The 17,236-nt window shown below is 39.5% G+C and overlaps 1 protein-coding gene across 2 annotated transcripts in view; it reads right to left on the bottom strand.

Moving 5' to 3' along the window:
* The window catches only part of XPO6 (exportin 6), a 96,373-nt gene that overhangs the window by 57,624 nt on the left and 21,513 nt on the right, over window positions 1-17,236 (bottom strand). For both annotated transcript variants that reach the window (XM_032460580.1, XM_032460581.1), the window contains exons 2-5: window positions 9,778-9,868; window positions 6,715-6,827; window positions 5,468-5,665; window positions 235-394 (exon numbers count right to left, since the gene is read on the bottom strand). In XM_032460580.1, the coding sequence (XP_032316471.1) occupies window positions 235-394; window positions 5,468-5,665; window positions 6,715-6,827; window positions 9,778-9,868 (562 nt within the window). The remainder of the gene's footprint in view (window positions 1-234; window positions 395-5,467; window positions 5,666-6,714; window positions 6,828-9,777; window positions 9,869-17,236) is intronic.

Here is a 17,236-nt window from a genome sequence, read left to right as displayed (position 1 = left end):
GACGAGGACAAATTAATGAAAGACTTTAAAGGAAAATAAATTACAAACATTTCTTGAGGTCCTACCATGTACAAACCATTGAGCTAGGTACTGGGAATACAGCACCTCACTCTTTGTTTTTACGCTCAGGCTCAGTAACAGCTAAAACAACTACTCGGAAGTCCGAGCGCCAGGGCGTGCGCTCTGGGCGTCTGCAGGCAGGCCTCCGACTTGTGGCACCGCCGGACTGCTCACCTGTCAGTAGCCCGAGTACTGTCTGCACCTGATCCAGCAGCAACTTCCGCAACTCCTCCTTCCGAGCCACGCTGAGGTCCTCACGCGGACAAGCCAGCTCTTCTGAAGTTGTCTTCAACATGATCAGCCCAAGGGGAGTTGTCACAGGGGATTGAATTAACTGCCAGGAAAATTAAGTTCTGAGTAGTGTCTGGCCAATTAAGGTATAAAAAAGACTAAAGGATGTTAAACCTGTGAAGTACAGTCTTCCCTCAGTATCTGTCGGGGGTTGGTTCCAGGACCCCGTGGATACCAAAATCCAAGGACATTCAAGTCCTTTAGATTCAGTGGTGTGGTGCAGTCAGCCCTCCTCATCTGAGGATGTGAATCCCATGGATACAGAATGTCAACTGTATGTGGTAGTCCTATATGAATAGGCTACATAAATCAACACTTAAGAAAAATGACAGAGTATATTGATGTACCTTTTTCAACCATTCAAAATATATTCTCATCTTATTTTTAAAGACAAAATTCTAATACCATGAACTTAAAAACAACAAGGAAACAATGCTCTTTGACAACCAACATGACAATCTTTATACATGTCCACATTCCCAACAGAGCCTTAGTTACTCTGCCAGGGTTAAAATACTAGTGATTAAGATATGTATAAACCAATTTGTGATATTTTTCCAACATTCACGTGTTAAATCAACTTTACAGTTCTAAGCTTTGCATGCTTCATAAACATTCAAGATTAAACATGTGGCAGAGCAGAAACATGCATAGGTATCATTAAACTATAATATGGTTATTATGATTTTCAAATACCTAAATAGTAAATTAAGTTACTTTTTCTATCACCTGCAATATCCACTATATCCTTGGAAAGTTTCCTTAAATAAGACAGAAAAAAGGTGCACTCAAAAGCATAACACTACTTATATCTTTTTAACCAATTTCACAAATTCAAAACATTTATTTTTTAGTTTCCAGAAATGGTAGAACAAAGTAATCAAGGTGCTATTAAAATTCTGTTGGGTTATTTGCTATAATCTATAAAAAAGAAACAATTTAACAAACACTTGACCATCTTCTTTGATAACTAACTTTAAATGTAGTTCACTCCCTGATAAAAATAAGTTTTTTATTTATTCAGTCTACAACACATAAGCCTTAAGGAAGAGGAGGACACCAGGGACCGCACAGAAAGATATAAAGGATATTCTGTTTCAAAAAACACAGGGCACTTCCCTGTCCCTTAAAAATAATTCTTCCCATTGCAGACAAAGGGAAGCACGTCCCCAAAGAGTAGCACTCAATAATAGAAACTCAGAGACATCCTACTGCCCTCAAAGCAGATTACAGAAAACCAGCAGCAAGTAATGACACATTTAAACTGCTCTCTGTTAAATCGGTTCTCTTGAACGCTAAACTTAAAGTACATCCTCCACATGTTTTCCCTTCATTTTCTGTAAGTTTGGACTATTTGTAACACTAACTTAAATTCAGGTAATGCATTGGGAGAGAAACAAATATTCTCCTCCAGCAATTTTTCTTTATACAGTAAAATAGAATTGACCCTTCCTAAGCACTTCTTTTCATCAGACACCTTTGGATTATCAATCTATATTTTAATAGAGTTCTATAACTTTTCCCCTTCCACTTCTGTCTTTCTCCTCCACCTCATCTGTCTTTATTTTCCCCCAAGACCTCATTTTTACTCTCAGCTGGGAATAACTCAGCTGAGACCAAACATTCCATTGGGCAGTACTCTTCCTGCACATATGAAATGCTTCTGTGCTCTCCAGAAATTAAAAATTCCTACAAAATGGAAAATGTATCTTAAAGGCCCTACCTTCCCTAATCATTTGGGAGAAGGGAACACAGTCAGGCAAGAAGCTGGCTGCAAATGAAAGTTCTTTTTTACTTGAAAGAACAGCCTGATGAAATATGTAACTTTCCTTCTCACTAGCTTTGTGTCCAGAAAGCTTTTTATTAAAAGGATTTCCTTTTACTATCTTCACATATATGATTAAAGCTCACAACAAAAGTAACAACACAGGTAACCTCTGCAATTTATTTTAATAGAGAATAAGCACCTTTAGGTTGAAGATCAAGTTCAGGTTCTTAGTGTCAGCTTCAGAAAAGGTTTGACAATTTTTCTTGCACCACTCAATCGAGAAGAAACATCAATTCTTTCCTATGCTTCTTTTCAGTGTCTGCCCCTTTATTATCTGGCCCCAGGCACAATGTGACCACAGGTCCAGCTCAGCAGATTTCAGGACTCTGAAGAACAGTCTCTAGAAAGGTGTGATGTGTGCTGGTGCAGGTGGAGGGGAGGTAGGGAGAACAAGGTCAGTTCTGACTTCAACTACTTCCTTCTCCAATGGCTTAGAAAGGCTACAACCAACACACAGAACTCCAAGTATCTTTCTGCGGCTCCCAAATCAACTCCTCTTTGCCTGTATGGCAGTCATCACGATCATGGCATAAACTTGCACAGATGTCCCCAAGCCAAATGTTACAGAACTTTTTAAAAAACAAAAAACTACGCACCCCAGGCTACAAGCAGACATAATGGAATTAGGCAAAAAAAAATCTTTCAAATGGTTTAATCAAAAGATTAAATGATGGTGAAGCTGATTCCAGAACTAATTTGGTCGTGTTTACCAATACCTGAAGAAAAGATTTACTTTACTATCTTTATCAGAAATGTCAGCAATTGAGCACCAATCCTTCTTGACATGGCTCTCATGCTACTGACTGGTTCTCATGCATGAATAAGAAGCAGAGAATAACACAATTGGAAAGAATTTTAAAGATCACTTAGTCCAATCCTCCCATCTTACAAAGAAGGAAATGGAGTTTCACGAAAGTGGCAAGAGCTGCTAAAATCAAGGTGATCTGTGACAAAAATGGACACAGATCGCAAACCAGTTGCCTCCCAATCCGGCACTCCTTCCTCTACGGGGTGTTTCAAAGTCATGAGGGCTGCATGAGGTGAAAGGAGTCATTTCTGAAGGCTAGACAGAAGGAGGTGGTGGGGGAGAGAGGAAGACAACTACCTTTTTTAAATCTCCATTAGCACCTCACCCAGAAATGCTCTTCCAAACTCTCATTTATTATCATTAATTATGTTTCACAAGCAGATGAAACCTGTTCTTCATCAGAGGAACTGATCCTAGCCAGGGGAAAGCGCGGCTCCTCCTCACTGCTGCTGGTAGGGCTGTGGCTCTCTGTCTGGCTCACATTCCACTGCTCTTCCCCACAAGACGTGCCACTGAACAACCCAGGAAGGAATTCACAAGACCCCTAATCTTCTAGGTCCTTTCCATCTCCAAAGGACTTCCTGGCTCCCTCTTAGAGAGCCATGAAGAGTGACCACAACTGCTTGTCAACTTGGAGTGAAAGCAAGTGTCATCAGAGAGTCAGCAAAGCCTCTCGCCTCCTAACCCACTGCTCCAGGCTCCCTGCCCCCTTGCCATTCCTCAGGTTCTTTGCACTGTGATTCCCTCTGCCCACAACACTGCTCCCCTGGATGCCCACCAGCTCACTCCATCACTTCTACTCAGGTTTCTGCACAAATGTCTGCTTCTCAGAAAATGCTTCCATGATCATCCCATCTAAGTATGGTTCTCCTCCTCCTTACCCTGGATTTAGTTTTCTCACAATACTTATAACTACCTGAAAGAATTTATTTGCTTATTATTTACTGATGCCTCCCCCTTGGGTCTATATCCACGAAGGCAAGTGTTTGTTCATTACTATATCCCCCCATATGTGCTTGGTTAGTACATGGCTGGAATTCAACAAATAGTTTATGGAAGAAATTCATGACTCTCCTTTACGATATCAATTCTATAACTTTCTAGATAAATAAATCACTATACAAAACAATACGGAATGAAGAATTTTTGTGCCACTTTGAGAGGCAATCTGACAGAAGCAATATGGATGCTGAATCTTTTTTTTAAATTGCTGCATCATTCAAATACTTCATAGGGAGAGCAAGCAAAACATTAGGAAATGGTATTGTTTCCTGGAAAATTCAGAACCTACAGTCACTGAGACTATAATCAATTTTCATAGAATTTTATTTCTATAAACTGTGCTTAATACCCACTCCCTGCACACCAAGACTCCCTCAATTACATAAAAACATTTCCAACTTTATCATGGGATTCAAATGAAGAAAAGTATCTCCTTCTTGGCTTTTAGGTCTCACTTATTCTCTGATGATTTCCAAATCCTAAACCCCAGATCCACACTTCCTAATGTCTCATCAGATATGCACAGAAGGAACAAACAAATCTTAAATGCATTTTCTGCCAAACTGAATTCACCATCTTCTACCCAAACCCATTTCCTCCTCCTTCATCCTTGATCTAGAAAATCTGCCATCTAAGCCAGGAACTTGAAAGGCACTGTAGAGTCCTCCCCCACCACATCCCTGCAGCCTAGTCCTTGGCCAAAGCGTCTTGATTCTGCTTCCTACATGCCTTGCCTCCATCCACCAGCCAGGCCTCTGCTTGGCTCAGGCCCCCTTAGCTCACTGGGACCTCTCCAACAGCAGCCTTCCCGGCCTCCTTTGCTCCAGCCTTGCCCCTCTGCAATCCAGACTCCACACTATAGCTAGAATTGTCACTTCAATATAACAATGTGACCATGTTGACTCCCTTTTCCAAACTTTTCATTAGTTCCCAAGGAAGGACTATGAATTAAACACTGAAGCCCCGTGCAAGAGCAAGGCCCCTCCTGCTGTGGTCCTGCCCATCAGTCTTGCCTCCACTCTACCACTCCACATCTCATCACTAACAACACTGAAAACATCTCAGCTCCTTGAGTCTAAATGCTGTACTACCAGTGCACTCTGCACAATACTCCAGTAATAGTAATTAACACATTATTGGGTACTTACTATTTGCAGAGCTATCACCCCACTAAACTCCATTGGAGGCCACATCCTTGCACCCAACACCTGGCACAGTATCTAACTGGCTTTCAAATTTTGCTGGACAAAATTTTACAAGAGGTTAACAAAGCGATTAGGGTTCCCCTAACACCACCTTCTCCACTGCACAAAGGTACAACATGTCTCAAGAACACAAAGTTAAGTGAATGAGATAATCTATCCCACAATGACCTCACTACTGCAGTTGCAAAATGCTAATCTTAAAACTCCTCTTCAAGACAAGAAAATAATCACTTTTAAAAACAATTTACAAGGTTTCCACAGGTATCTCCTTACCTGTAAAATGTTAGTAAAAAAGTCATGGTAGAACATGGGCCAATCCTGACGGCCAATGTCAACAATCACTTTGCAGAGCTTGTTCCGGATGAAGTAAGGTAAGGTTTTGTGGTGAGCCAAGAGGAGTTTGGGCAGGCAGCTACGGATTTCCATCTTATCCTGAGATGGGACCCCAAGCCACATTTTATTGATCAGATTCTGAAAAACAAGTATACACCTTTAAAGTTAATAATCTATACACAAAACACACTGGTTTTCATCCAATAGTAGCTATATCCCTCAACCGAGAAACTATGCTTTTAAATGAAAGTTTGCAGCAATTTGGCAATAAGAGTAATAAAATGTTCAAATCTTATGATACAGCAATCCCATTCCTAAAAAGATGAGCTACATAATTTAACAGAAACAAAAAGGTATAGGTGCAAAAACTTTCTATTACACCATTGTCTCTACCAAAAAATAATGACAAAAACAACTTCAACATCCAAAAATAGGAGAACGGCTTGGTGAATAACAGTACAACCACGTACAGGATTGTAACATAAAGGTAAGCGGGGAAAAAAGCAGAATGCAAAACAGCATAAGCAATATGATTATAATTAGGTTTTTTTTTAAGTGTGCATGGGAAGACAAAGATTACAAGAGAGTTGATATAAATGAAAACTTTTTGTAGTTGGGATGATGGCATAATGGGTATCATCCCCCCTCCCAAACTGTTTTTCTTTAATTATCTCTCTCTTTTAAATGGTAACATGGAAGAAGAAGTTATATGTTGCCACAAATGACCTAACTCCATCTTATCTTTTGGTATTGAAGATAGGTGCCCTGAAAACCCAGATATCCTGACAAAGGCGATATGTGGGAAGAAGTTCCTGAGCTGAGCTACTATTTCCGAGCCAGGTACACATCAAAAGTAAAGTCCAATGACATGCCAATGTGACTACAAAATACTTTTTTTTTAATATATATATTTTTATTGAAGTATAATCAGTTTACAATGTTGTGTCAATTTCTGACATACAGCATAATGCTTCAGTCATACATGAACATATACATATATTCATTTTCATATTCTTTTTCACCATCAGTTATAAGACATTGAATATAGTTCCCTGTACTATACAGTAGGAACTTGTTTATTTTATATATATTAGTTAGGATCTGCAAATCCTGAACTCCCAATTAATCCCTTCCCACCCCCTTACAAAATACTCTTCAGAATAGTATAAAATTATCTGACAACTTACCTCAAAAACTGTTAAACTGTACATCATTACATAGTCATTCCTAGTGCTGGAGAGAAAATACAGGCAGAATCTCCAAGCTCCTATTTGCTGGGCAAAGTTATTAAGAAGCTCCTCTGGAAAAGTTAAATAGCAACAAGAGAAGGCTATGAAAATACACGAAATTAATAAAATAGTAAACACACCTCTCTTGATATAATATAAATTACATCAAAACTAATCACAAAATTCAGCTGATTCTTCAAGATACAAAGGACAGAGCATACAGTATTTTTCTGACTCTGAGGTAGCCATGAACACTGACAGTGTATTCAGCCATCTAAAAACCAATAACCTTGCTATGGACACTTTTTTAGGCAGAGAAACCTTCACTGTTGAAGTTCTTACTTAACCTAATGTGTGGATAGATAGTTGTAAGAGTACCACTTTACCTTATAAATGATGGCTAATTGGTAACTTGTTTCCTCTGGGGTACAACTATATATATATATCTCCTCACCACTCAACACTGTTCTCACTCACATACACAAGATGATGGCTAGAAAAGTAGGGAAAGAAAAAATTAAAACTAACTTTATAAACACAGGATTGGAAAAAAAATGTAAGAGAATACAAAATGGCTAACTCTCCTCATTTGGGTTGGTTTTCTTAAAAAATATCACCCAAAAAAGTCTGTGAAAAAGAAGAGTAGCAATCATGGGATTGCCCTGTCCACCTCAAATCAGTTAGAAATGGTTTTCCTCATCCCGGGACTGCTGGTAGTATCAGCCAGACCCACAGACAGCAAGCATGAAGAGTCTGTCACCATGTTTCTGGACATGCTGCCCCTTAGTCACCCTGACCCACTGCGCTGGTCACGAAATATAACACAAAGGCAACAATCCTGAGAAATTACAGGAAGCCCTTGGAAAAGCAGCAAGCACAGCAGGCCATTCTAATCCTAAAGTTACTGCTCTCCCAGCATCCTACAACTTAGGCTAAATGCACCAAGACAGTCTCATTACAAATTCCATAAAAGGAAACTGATGGCGTGTTCTTTTAAGTAAGCAAAAGTTCCTATGAATCCCAGAGGTGAAGTCCAACCAGAGAGAATGATCTCTGGCTGGAAATAAAGAACTCTGGACTCTGTCCTAGACTTTACCACTAATTCACTGAGTCTGAGCCCAAGCAAATCACTGTTCCTCTTTGATGCTTCACCCATCTCCACTGTTAAAATGATCAGACTGTTTCTTGAGGTTCCCTAACAGCTCTATCTCTAGAGCACTAAAAACACACTTTGGTGGAGGGTGGGTGGAGCCCCTACAATAAAAGATCTCCCTCCTTTCTCCTACCTAGCTAGGAAAGCCTTTAGTTTATCCTAAGACATGAAAAAAGAAGCAAGCAGCAGTTCCAGCCTACACATTCGAAGCTATGAAGACCAGGTACAAAGAGAACTAAACTAAGGCATGCCCACTATCAAACCCCCGGATTCCCCTTAGTCAGCATTTAAATTAGATATTTGTACTTTAAAACTGTTTTAAAATCAGATTAGAATAGGAACATGTTAAAAAGGTTCCGCTTTTAATTCATGAATGCTGAACGTGAGCAATATCTGCTTTGTAAACCAAAATTTAAGAGAAAAACCAAAAGCATATCAATTATAAGCTAAAAATAGGACTTCAGAGAAATTAGCGTTGGAATGTAACAGACTAACGTAAGGCAAAGATCCTTCGCCTCTTTGGTAGAAAGCACCAGTGACATTTTTACTGTAAGTAAAAGGTAACAGATAGCATAAAACTAACAAAGGGATCACTCTGGGGGCAGGAGGAGGGTTAGCCCAACTGAGTAATAGGAGAAAACCTAGAGAAGCAAGCAGAGTGGATCTTCTAAGCCAGGTGCCTGATCATCTACTGGGCTCAGCTTCTGTCAGTATCCCTTGTTTATCAATGCTCCAGTTCCCTACAGCACAGTCTCAGAAAAAGAAAAAAAAAAAAAAAGATATATACAGGGCAGGCCCAAAAGAGACCACCGCATTTAAAATTAAAAGAGGTAAGAAGTTAGCATCTACCAGGAGCTGATGTGATGCTCAAAGGATGAAAGGGAAAATGGGCTGCAGCCAAAGGTTTACTGGCCACCTGAAAATCCAAACCCTAATCAAGCTCCCGACCAAGGGCAGAACTTAGCCATAACACTTAGCTGGATAATACGACTTAAAGAAGCCACGTGGAGAGAAATGGGTCTGCAGAGTCCTGGAGACACAGAAAAAGGCCTCCAAAGAGGTGAAAACAATGAAGGTTGTACAGAGCAGTCAGACATGCAGGGAAAAGCCTGCAGGTTTGGATCAAGAAAAATACTTTTCATTTTCAAGTTCAGGGTTTAAATGAGGACTCAGAATAAAAAGCCTACTCCAGGACCTCAGTGCAGCATGTCCCTGAGGCAGAGATCTGACACTTGAATACACTTTCTAGTTTACAGTATGTTTTAATGAATGTCGTGCATTATCAGTGACTACAAAATTGAAAAAAAGATTCTACAAAGTGCTGAGGTTCCCAGAAGACCTAAAGTTATCATACCTACACCTCTCTGTTGTTTGAAGCCTTTGTTCATCAAAACTTGCAGAATGAGAGCAATAACAGTGGCGATAAGGAAAAAGCAAGAAGCCCCAAAGGTAATACCCATTAAAGGATTTCTGGGCACTAGATGAGGTGCAGGTTACACTTCTACACACCAAAAACGTTTGTTTTGACACTTTCATGAGGGTTTTTTTTTTTTTAATTTATCACAGACTTCTTATAAAAGCTCAACATTGCTGAAATTAAGAGCAAAGCCGAGAGACAGGGGACTGTTTTTCACACGTGGCCAAAGGAAAGAAAATTCATCACTATGGATTATAGTGGGCTCCATGGACCATCACCCTTGCAGAGAGGTTTGTGGACCTCACAGCCATCAACCAGCAGGACCGGAGCAAAAAGAGCAAGAATTCAAGGTGAAAATTGCAGGCTTGACCAGTCAAGGCTACCAACTCCTTCCTCCCCACTAGGGCCCTTTCATTATAGGTGACTCCTTACAACTGAACACTTGACTTACCTATCTCCCGTTTTCTTTCGTTGGTTGTACAGTCATGGAAAAACTCTGTCATCAGACTTTCCAATGCCCTGAGAGAGGCTTCTTCAGATGCCTAACAAAGGAATTGGAAGCAAAAAAAATTAGTAACTGTATTTTCCGTTCTACTGTTCCTCAGTTCCTTCTAGGTCACATTCAATAGCCATAGTAATTTACTTCCTCAAAAATACCTTGGTTCAACATTCTTCAAATACATGAGATTAGCCAGAAAAATTGCAGGGAATTTCCTGGCTGGCTCAAAACACAGTTTTAGTACACTCTATAAATTCAATCGATTTTCAATGATTTATGCTAAGGAAAAAGGAGCAAATTACTTAAAATGTAATTCTAGAAACATATTGAAAGCAAATTACAGCCCCTGGCCCTGGCTGAATAGAGTGAAGAGATTCAGGGAGGTGAGGGTGCTTTATAGACTATCCATCAACAGAATATTTGCCCAGTGTCTGAATAATCAGCCATATTTGATTCAGAGCAGTTGCAGTCAAACTGCTGCATGGATTCTTGGGGTTTTTTGAAGGGATTTCAAAAGCCAACATCCACTCAACTCTCATCTCACATGAACAGCCAACAGAGATTAAGGTGCATCTAAGAGCCAAGCCAAGCAAGGACTCAAAATTAGACAGTGCCTCCCAACCACTGGCCCACAGACATCCGGACTCTCCAACAGAACCGCTCAGGTGGACAATGAGAGGAGAGGGGCCCTCGACCTTCCCAAGGCTCATCCTCTCCCTCTACCATGTGGACCCCCAAATCCACTTCCTCTTCTCTCACTGAAGTAGGCGACATCAGGTACAGCAATGAACTTGAGTCACCACTCCTTCACACAACTAGTCTGCAAAAAGGTGAGCATCCCCAAACCATTTCTGAATCCTCACAGGCATTAATGTGCCCAGAGATAATCAAGAGCCAACCGCAGTTCTGATTTCTTAATTGTCTCTTCATTTCCTTCTTCCCACCCATCTTGCGCATACTCACTCCACTGACCCCAGAATGGAAGCTAACTATAAAAACTGTGTTTTAAAACAAGTCCACACTCAAATGTGTCACATATCAAACTGTAATATTACAGGGGCCTCCATTTGGTAATTGGCTGCTGAGGACACTAAGGAACTTGGACCATCTCTGTGGATAAACCAGCACTTCTTAGGACTGGTACTAATTATAGAGGCTGAATCAGGCTTGTATCAGCCCATCTACATCAACGAGCACACGTTAAGCACACTACACAGCACACGGGGGCCACGTTCAAGCAATGCCAGGCACAGCTGTCCCTCCCATGCTGCAGTCATCGTGACGGCTGTGCAATGATAGCAGACTTCTGACATGTTGAGGGATGAATTATTGTCCAAGCACTTGTTAGTCTGAGGGACTGTCTTGTCTGAATTTTATGTTAAATATCAGTCCTTTGTCAAACCAATATATCATTCAACTAAAAAATACCTTTGAATTGTAAGCTAAGCTGTTTTATTACAAACTGCACAGTTTTTCAAATGCAGAAATAACTGGGATGTGGGACAAAAATAGGACTGCAATCCTTTTTAACCTGTTTCAAGCTTTTGTGTTGATCAAAACAGCCTCACTGTTCTCACTGACAGACTTTCTAAGTAAGTGCTATAAATTCAGATTCCTAAAATGAATTAATATAAATAAAAGAATGCTTTGGTCTGTTTCATAAATCAACTTGGTGTACCATTTCATCCGAAAAAAAAGGTTTGCTATTTTTAAAAAGTTTGCTGCAAGGGTGACAACAGAAAGTATTACAATATATACGGCCATACATCAAAGGCTGCTGACTTAAGTTTCTGACTCCCCAAAGATTCCAACTCTACGTCCATTCCCAGTCCCATCAACCCCACCCTCCCCGCCCCAACCCAAGAAGCTAACATTCTCACAGGAAGTGGAAAGACAAAAGTACCCCAAAAAATCACAGGGATGATGCTCTCATCAAATGATGGCTATATGAAAAAGGAAACTCCAAAACCTAATAATCCCATGGCATCACCAGGTGTTTCTCAACAAGAACAAATAATGTGCTGTTTGCATTTTCAATCACTTCTCTAACTACAGTACAAACGCCTACCTCACAGGGTGTTAAGAGGATCAAATGAAGTGTTCCACGTAAAGTTGCTATGTAAACTCCAAGGAGTTATCTAATTCATAGTTATGGCTGCTATCATTTTTGTTTGGTCTCAGATACCAAATGAAAACAGACCAAAGCAAAACAACAAAAGTGGTCAGGCCTACCTTGAAACTGGAGATTTGTGCCCTCAGGTGTAAGGGCTTTGTCCCAGTCATATCTAATGGGGTTTTTCCAACTGGATTTCAAAACAAAACTATGTAAGTTTCAGAAGAAAAGGAGGCTGAGACTTTGCCAAGGTCATACAATGAGAACAGAGATATAAAGACAAAGGATACATTCAAGACCTGCAAATGGCTGAAGGATAGTATCACTGGAGAGTTACCGCCATTTGGCAAGAAGGCCACTAGGCTCTTTACCGCTGTTTTAAGCAAGTACTGAAGCAGATTGCAGTGGGTTAAGAAATTAGTGGCAAGTAATACATGGTAATATTCCACACAGACTACACTTTTAAGTAATAAAAGCACAAAGGCATGAAACAAAAACCAAATGCCATGGTATGGTAGGAAGAGAAGGTTTCAATTCCTAAAAGCTATTCAAGCACTGTATTGACTAATTTATGCAGAACAGTAAGGATTCAGACACACGTGATTGCTTCTTAGCTTGTACTTGGGATTTAAGACCCAGATCTTGCTAAACTAAGGAAAGATAAGGTCAACTTAAACCAAGTGAAGCATATTCACACAAAAAAATTTCAGTTAGATGGTAGATATAAAATGTGAGAGGTAAAACATTAAGGCTTCTGGAAGATAATACAGAACATCCTCGTGATCCTAGGGTAGGGAAAAAATTCTTGGAAACACTAATCATAAAGGAAAAGATTGATAAGTCAGAATATTCATCAGATGGCACAATGGAGTGTAAAAGAAAGCCACAAAATGGGAAAAGATATCTGCAATATAGGTAACACAGAACTCCTATCAGAGTATAAAATAACTTCTACAAATCAATGAGGAAAAGATAAGTGACTCAACTTTTTGATAGACAAATAGTTATAAAAGAGGATATTCAAAAAGCCTATACATAAAACAAGTGCTCAATTTCATCAGTCAGCACAGAAATCTAAATTAAAAACAAAACAAAACAAGACAACCCCCACAAGATAGCGCTACAAACCTATCAGAATGGCTAAAATTTAAGACAGTAACAAGTGTTGTGAGGATGCTGAGCAACTGGGACACACACATACTGCTGCTGGTGAAAGTATAAACTGGTATAACCGTTCTGGAAAATGAACATATGCATATTTTATGACTCTGTAATTCTACTCCTTGACAATACAGACGTTTGTACATGTATACCCCCAAAAATGTACACAAATGTTTACAGCACCATTACTCATAATACCCAAAAAGTCAAAAGAACCCAAGTGTTCATCACCAGTGGAATAAGCTGTGGTTTATTCATCAGGAAGATAATGTAAGACAACAAGAATGAACGAATATTACTTCATACAACAACATGCATCAATCTAACAATGTTGAGTGAAAGAAGCCAAAACGCATTCTTCACTATTCATTTTATGCTAACCTTTTAAAAATAAGCAAAACGAATCCATGGTGTTATAATCAGAATAGCGGTTAACCTTTGGGGAGGAGTAATACTCTATTTTCTTGATCTGAATGTTTAGTTACACAAGGATGATTGCTTTCTGTATTCTTCTGTAAGTATATATACAGAATTTTTAAAACTTAATGTTAATACTTATTTTTAACGCTCAGGTTGGTATTTGCAGGCTCTGATTTTAGAAATTGTGTTTTTCCTCTATTAGTACAACTGCTAAGAGCAGGGTCGGGGCCTATAGGTGAAGTCTGAGCGTGGGACTCCTGGACCATCACCTATTTGTCTTCAAAACTGCAAGAGTAACAACAGAAAGTACTACAATCCTATGAGTCTTTGCTTCCCCAAGAGTTACGTGGCTTACTTCAACAGCAAATTAAAATCCTTAGGCAGGATGATGAATTAAACTTTGGCTCCAGAATATATACACTCTTGAAGAGCTATGTATATATCTAAAATATTTTTTCTGCTCCAGAAAGAGTTAAAATCTGCCAAGTGGGGCGTGCCTTGACTTTATCTGCTTTTCTATTGCACTGCTCATGGTCCAGCAGTTCAGAGACCTACACTATATGACTGATTAATTTGTTATGGAACTACCAAGTCAACCAAGACTCACAATCACCTAATAAATTATAAGAAAAATTGGAAAGAAGGGGAAGGGTCACATAATTTGAAATCTTTTTTGACTCTTCCCCATATCCCTTAAACTCCCTACAAATGTCATCAGGTCTGCTGATTCTTACTTCACACTATTTCTTAGATTTGTGCCTTTTCCCTCACCACCACTTCTACCAGGCCCTAATCACCTCCTGCCCAGATCACTGTAACTTCTTTTACCTAGTCACACTGAATTCAGCTTTCCCAATTCCAATCTGTACTTCACTACCAATTAAATTCTCCTAAACAGATTTTCTACTCCATATATTCTAAACCTAGTTATAAAGAAGTTTTAAATCTGAACCAACTGAGAATCTCAGCTGTTCATTTAACAAACAAGTAAGCTCAATCAATATTCACTAAGTAACTGATACTGCATTAAGTCCTTGAAATACAAGGATGAGTAACACTGTTCCTTACTTCAAAGAAATGGAGATGATCGGAGGAAGAAGGGGAGACCTATGAAGAAAAATGTAGAATATGACAGTTTACATGGCATAGTACTGACACACATATAAAAGGTTTCAGGAGCCCAAATAGAACCCTGTCTGAGGGAGATGGGGAAAGCTTCGCAAAAGTGATAACACATTTTGGGCTTTGAAGAATGCAGAGTTTACTAGGAAGGAAGGACAGCACGCCTAATTTACCATTACTCACCACAGGAAGCCATCTTTCCAGTCTCGATACTCAGTATCATAACAAATGTCTACTCTCATCCTGCGTTTACTCCTGGGTCTGCAATTCATAGTTCAACCTTCATGAAACTTCTTACCAAGTTTACAGCACAGATCCCTTCCTTGTTTTCATCTTTTGTCTCTTCTTGTAACCAGTATCAGAATTTTGCCCATGGCACTGCTTTCTGCTCATTCCAGAAAGGCACAATTAAAGAGCACAAGCTCTGGTGTCAGGTTCCTTGGGTTTGAATCAGAATGCACCTCAACCCTGGCCTTGTTATTTACTGTCACTCCTTTTCCTCTCGTGAACTGGGGATAACAAGAGAACCTAACACATGGGGTTGGTTGTTCTGAGGATTAAATAAAATAAGCTATGTAAAGCATGTAGTAAAACATAATGCCAGGAATAAAGTAATGGTTGAAAGTCGTATCTGTAACAGTTAATAATTCATAGATATCAGGCCTGTTCTAACCAGAACATAAATTGGAAAGAGATTCTGCCTAATATATTTGTATTTCCTATAACACCCAATATAAACTGGTACTCAAAATATTTTACAGGCCAAATTCAGAAGAGCAAAAGGAACAAGCTGACTGTCAGTATCAGTTTTAGTTTCTCAGGAATACTGGTAATTCCTCAGAATTCAAGTGACATATGACTCTGTTTAGATTTCCCACGCCAAGGGCTCTGACCATAATGACCTTTGCTCAAAAGCACTCAATGAAAATGTTTTGAAAAACAGAAGACTGCTAATAATTTATCTTAAAAACACTGAGACTGAAGGTGGATATGATGCTGACTCTTAAGACAAGATACCTAGATGAGTTTTCTCAAATCCTGATTAAATCTGTAATGTTTTACCTAACTGCCTCTAAAACAGCCCTCTCCAAATCATAACCTTTTTCCAAAATTGGTGCTGGGGGGGGAGGGGAGGGGGATGACCCTTTTTTATACAAGCTTTTATCAAGCTTTTTGCCATTTTTCCAGGAGCCACATTTTGTCTGTCCTTCAAGGAGGTAAATCACATGAGCCTTCTGTATTCAGCTTCATGCTTCCTGGATACTAAACCTAAAAAACTGAGGGCCAGAATACCAGTCACAATTCAAATATTCCTGTAGCATATCTAAAATAGTTTTATTACTCTATTTGCTTATATATAAAGAAGGTTTCTGAGCAAAGTGATTGTATACTGACTGCTGACCAAGGTTTAAAAGTATGTAAAACATACCTGGTGTATTACAACAGAGGCCATTAACAAAGAAATCCAATCTCATATAAACTCTCTCTGGAAGCTAACAGGATTATCATGGATGTCTAAACTCTCAAAAGAACATTCACATTCTTCCCTACACCCTTCACCGCTGCAAAGAAAACAGATGACGGGAAAAATCTCTTTGGCCTTTAGGCCTGTAGAGAAGTATGAGATGAAATACAAGCTTAAATAAGACACAATAGGAATCAACGTGACATCTATCCATCCCCTCCTGAAGTCAGCTCAAAACACTAGAAAGGAAGCCCCACTCAGGAGAATGATACTCAGAACAAGTCTTCTTCCCATCTTTCCTGTGGCTGCTCTTTGTGTCTCAACCTACAGAGACTGTCCTTTTAAAAAACAAACTATATACGTCATGATGAAGTAGAAAACTCACTTTATTTCTCTAAAAGCAAACTGGTGAAACCAGCCAAATCTTCAAAGTCTATCACTCAGAAGTGCAGCCACTAAGGCCCTGGGATGTTGACTGCCTCGCTTAAAGACCAACGGGAGACTAGGGTTACAGATATACATTGAATTAATTAACTCTGAAAGTTAGACACAAAAGCTGCAGGGAAAAAATTTTTTTTCTACTAAAGGAAAGAAACAGAGCCACACCATGTTCCGGGAAAGCAAGGCTGGGGCAGACGCACTCACCACAATTCTATGAACACACGACTGGAACTAACTGTTCAAGTTATATACATTTGCCTCAGAAAGGGAAATGTTGTCTCCTTCTTGTCTTGCCTACAGCTTAAAGCTGAGCATATTTGCCCTCTGAGAATAACTACAGACGTAACTTCATATGATATCATCAAGCAAATACTTAATATTTGATTAAATGTACACTTTGGCAGCACCTAAACATAATTCTAATCATTAAAAGGCACTTTTCTGCTTTAGTCTAAAACTACCATAAAGTTGGCAACAGCAAGACATTCCCCCTTAGTGTTTCTTGGGTTTGCATAAAGTGCCCAGTCAGATTCTCTGTCTCCTTCATGAACAAAAGGATCTGTTTACTGCTGAGGACCATGAGTTAGGAGCAGGCTGACTGCCAGGTGTCTGGGCCAGAAAGCCCAATTGGTCCCACTGTGGTAGTGAGAAAGTCAAGGCAGCATATTCTGTCCCCACAGGGACCAATT

This window comes from Camelus ferus, chromosome 18, assembly GCF_009834535.1.
Source record: "Camelus ferus isolate YT-003-E chromosome 18, BCGSAC_Cfer_1.0, whole genome shotgun sequence".
NCBI lineage: Eukaryota > Metazoa > Chordata > Mammalia > Artiodactyla > Camelidae > Camelus > Camelus ferus.
Note: the sequence above shows the minus strand (reverse complement) of the source record. Positions and strands in the feature narration are given on the sequence as shown.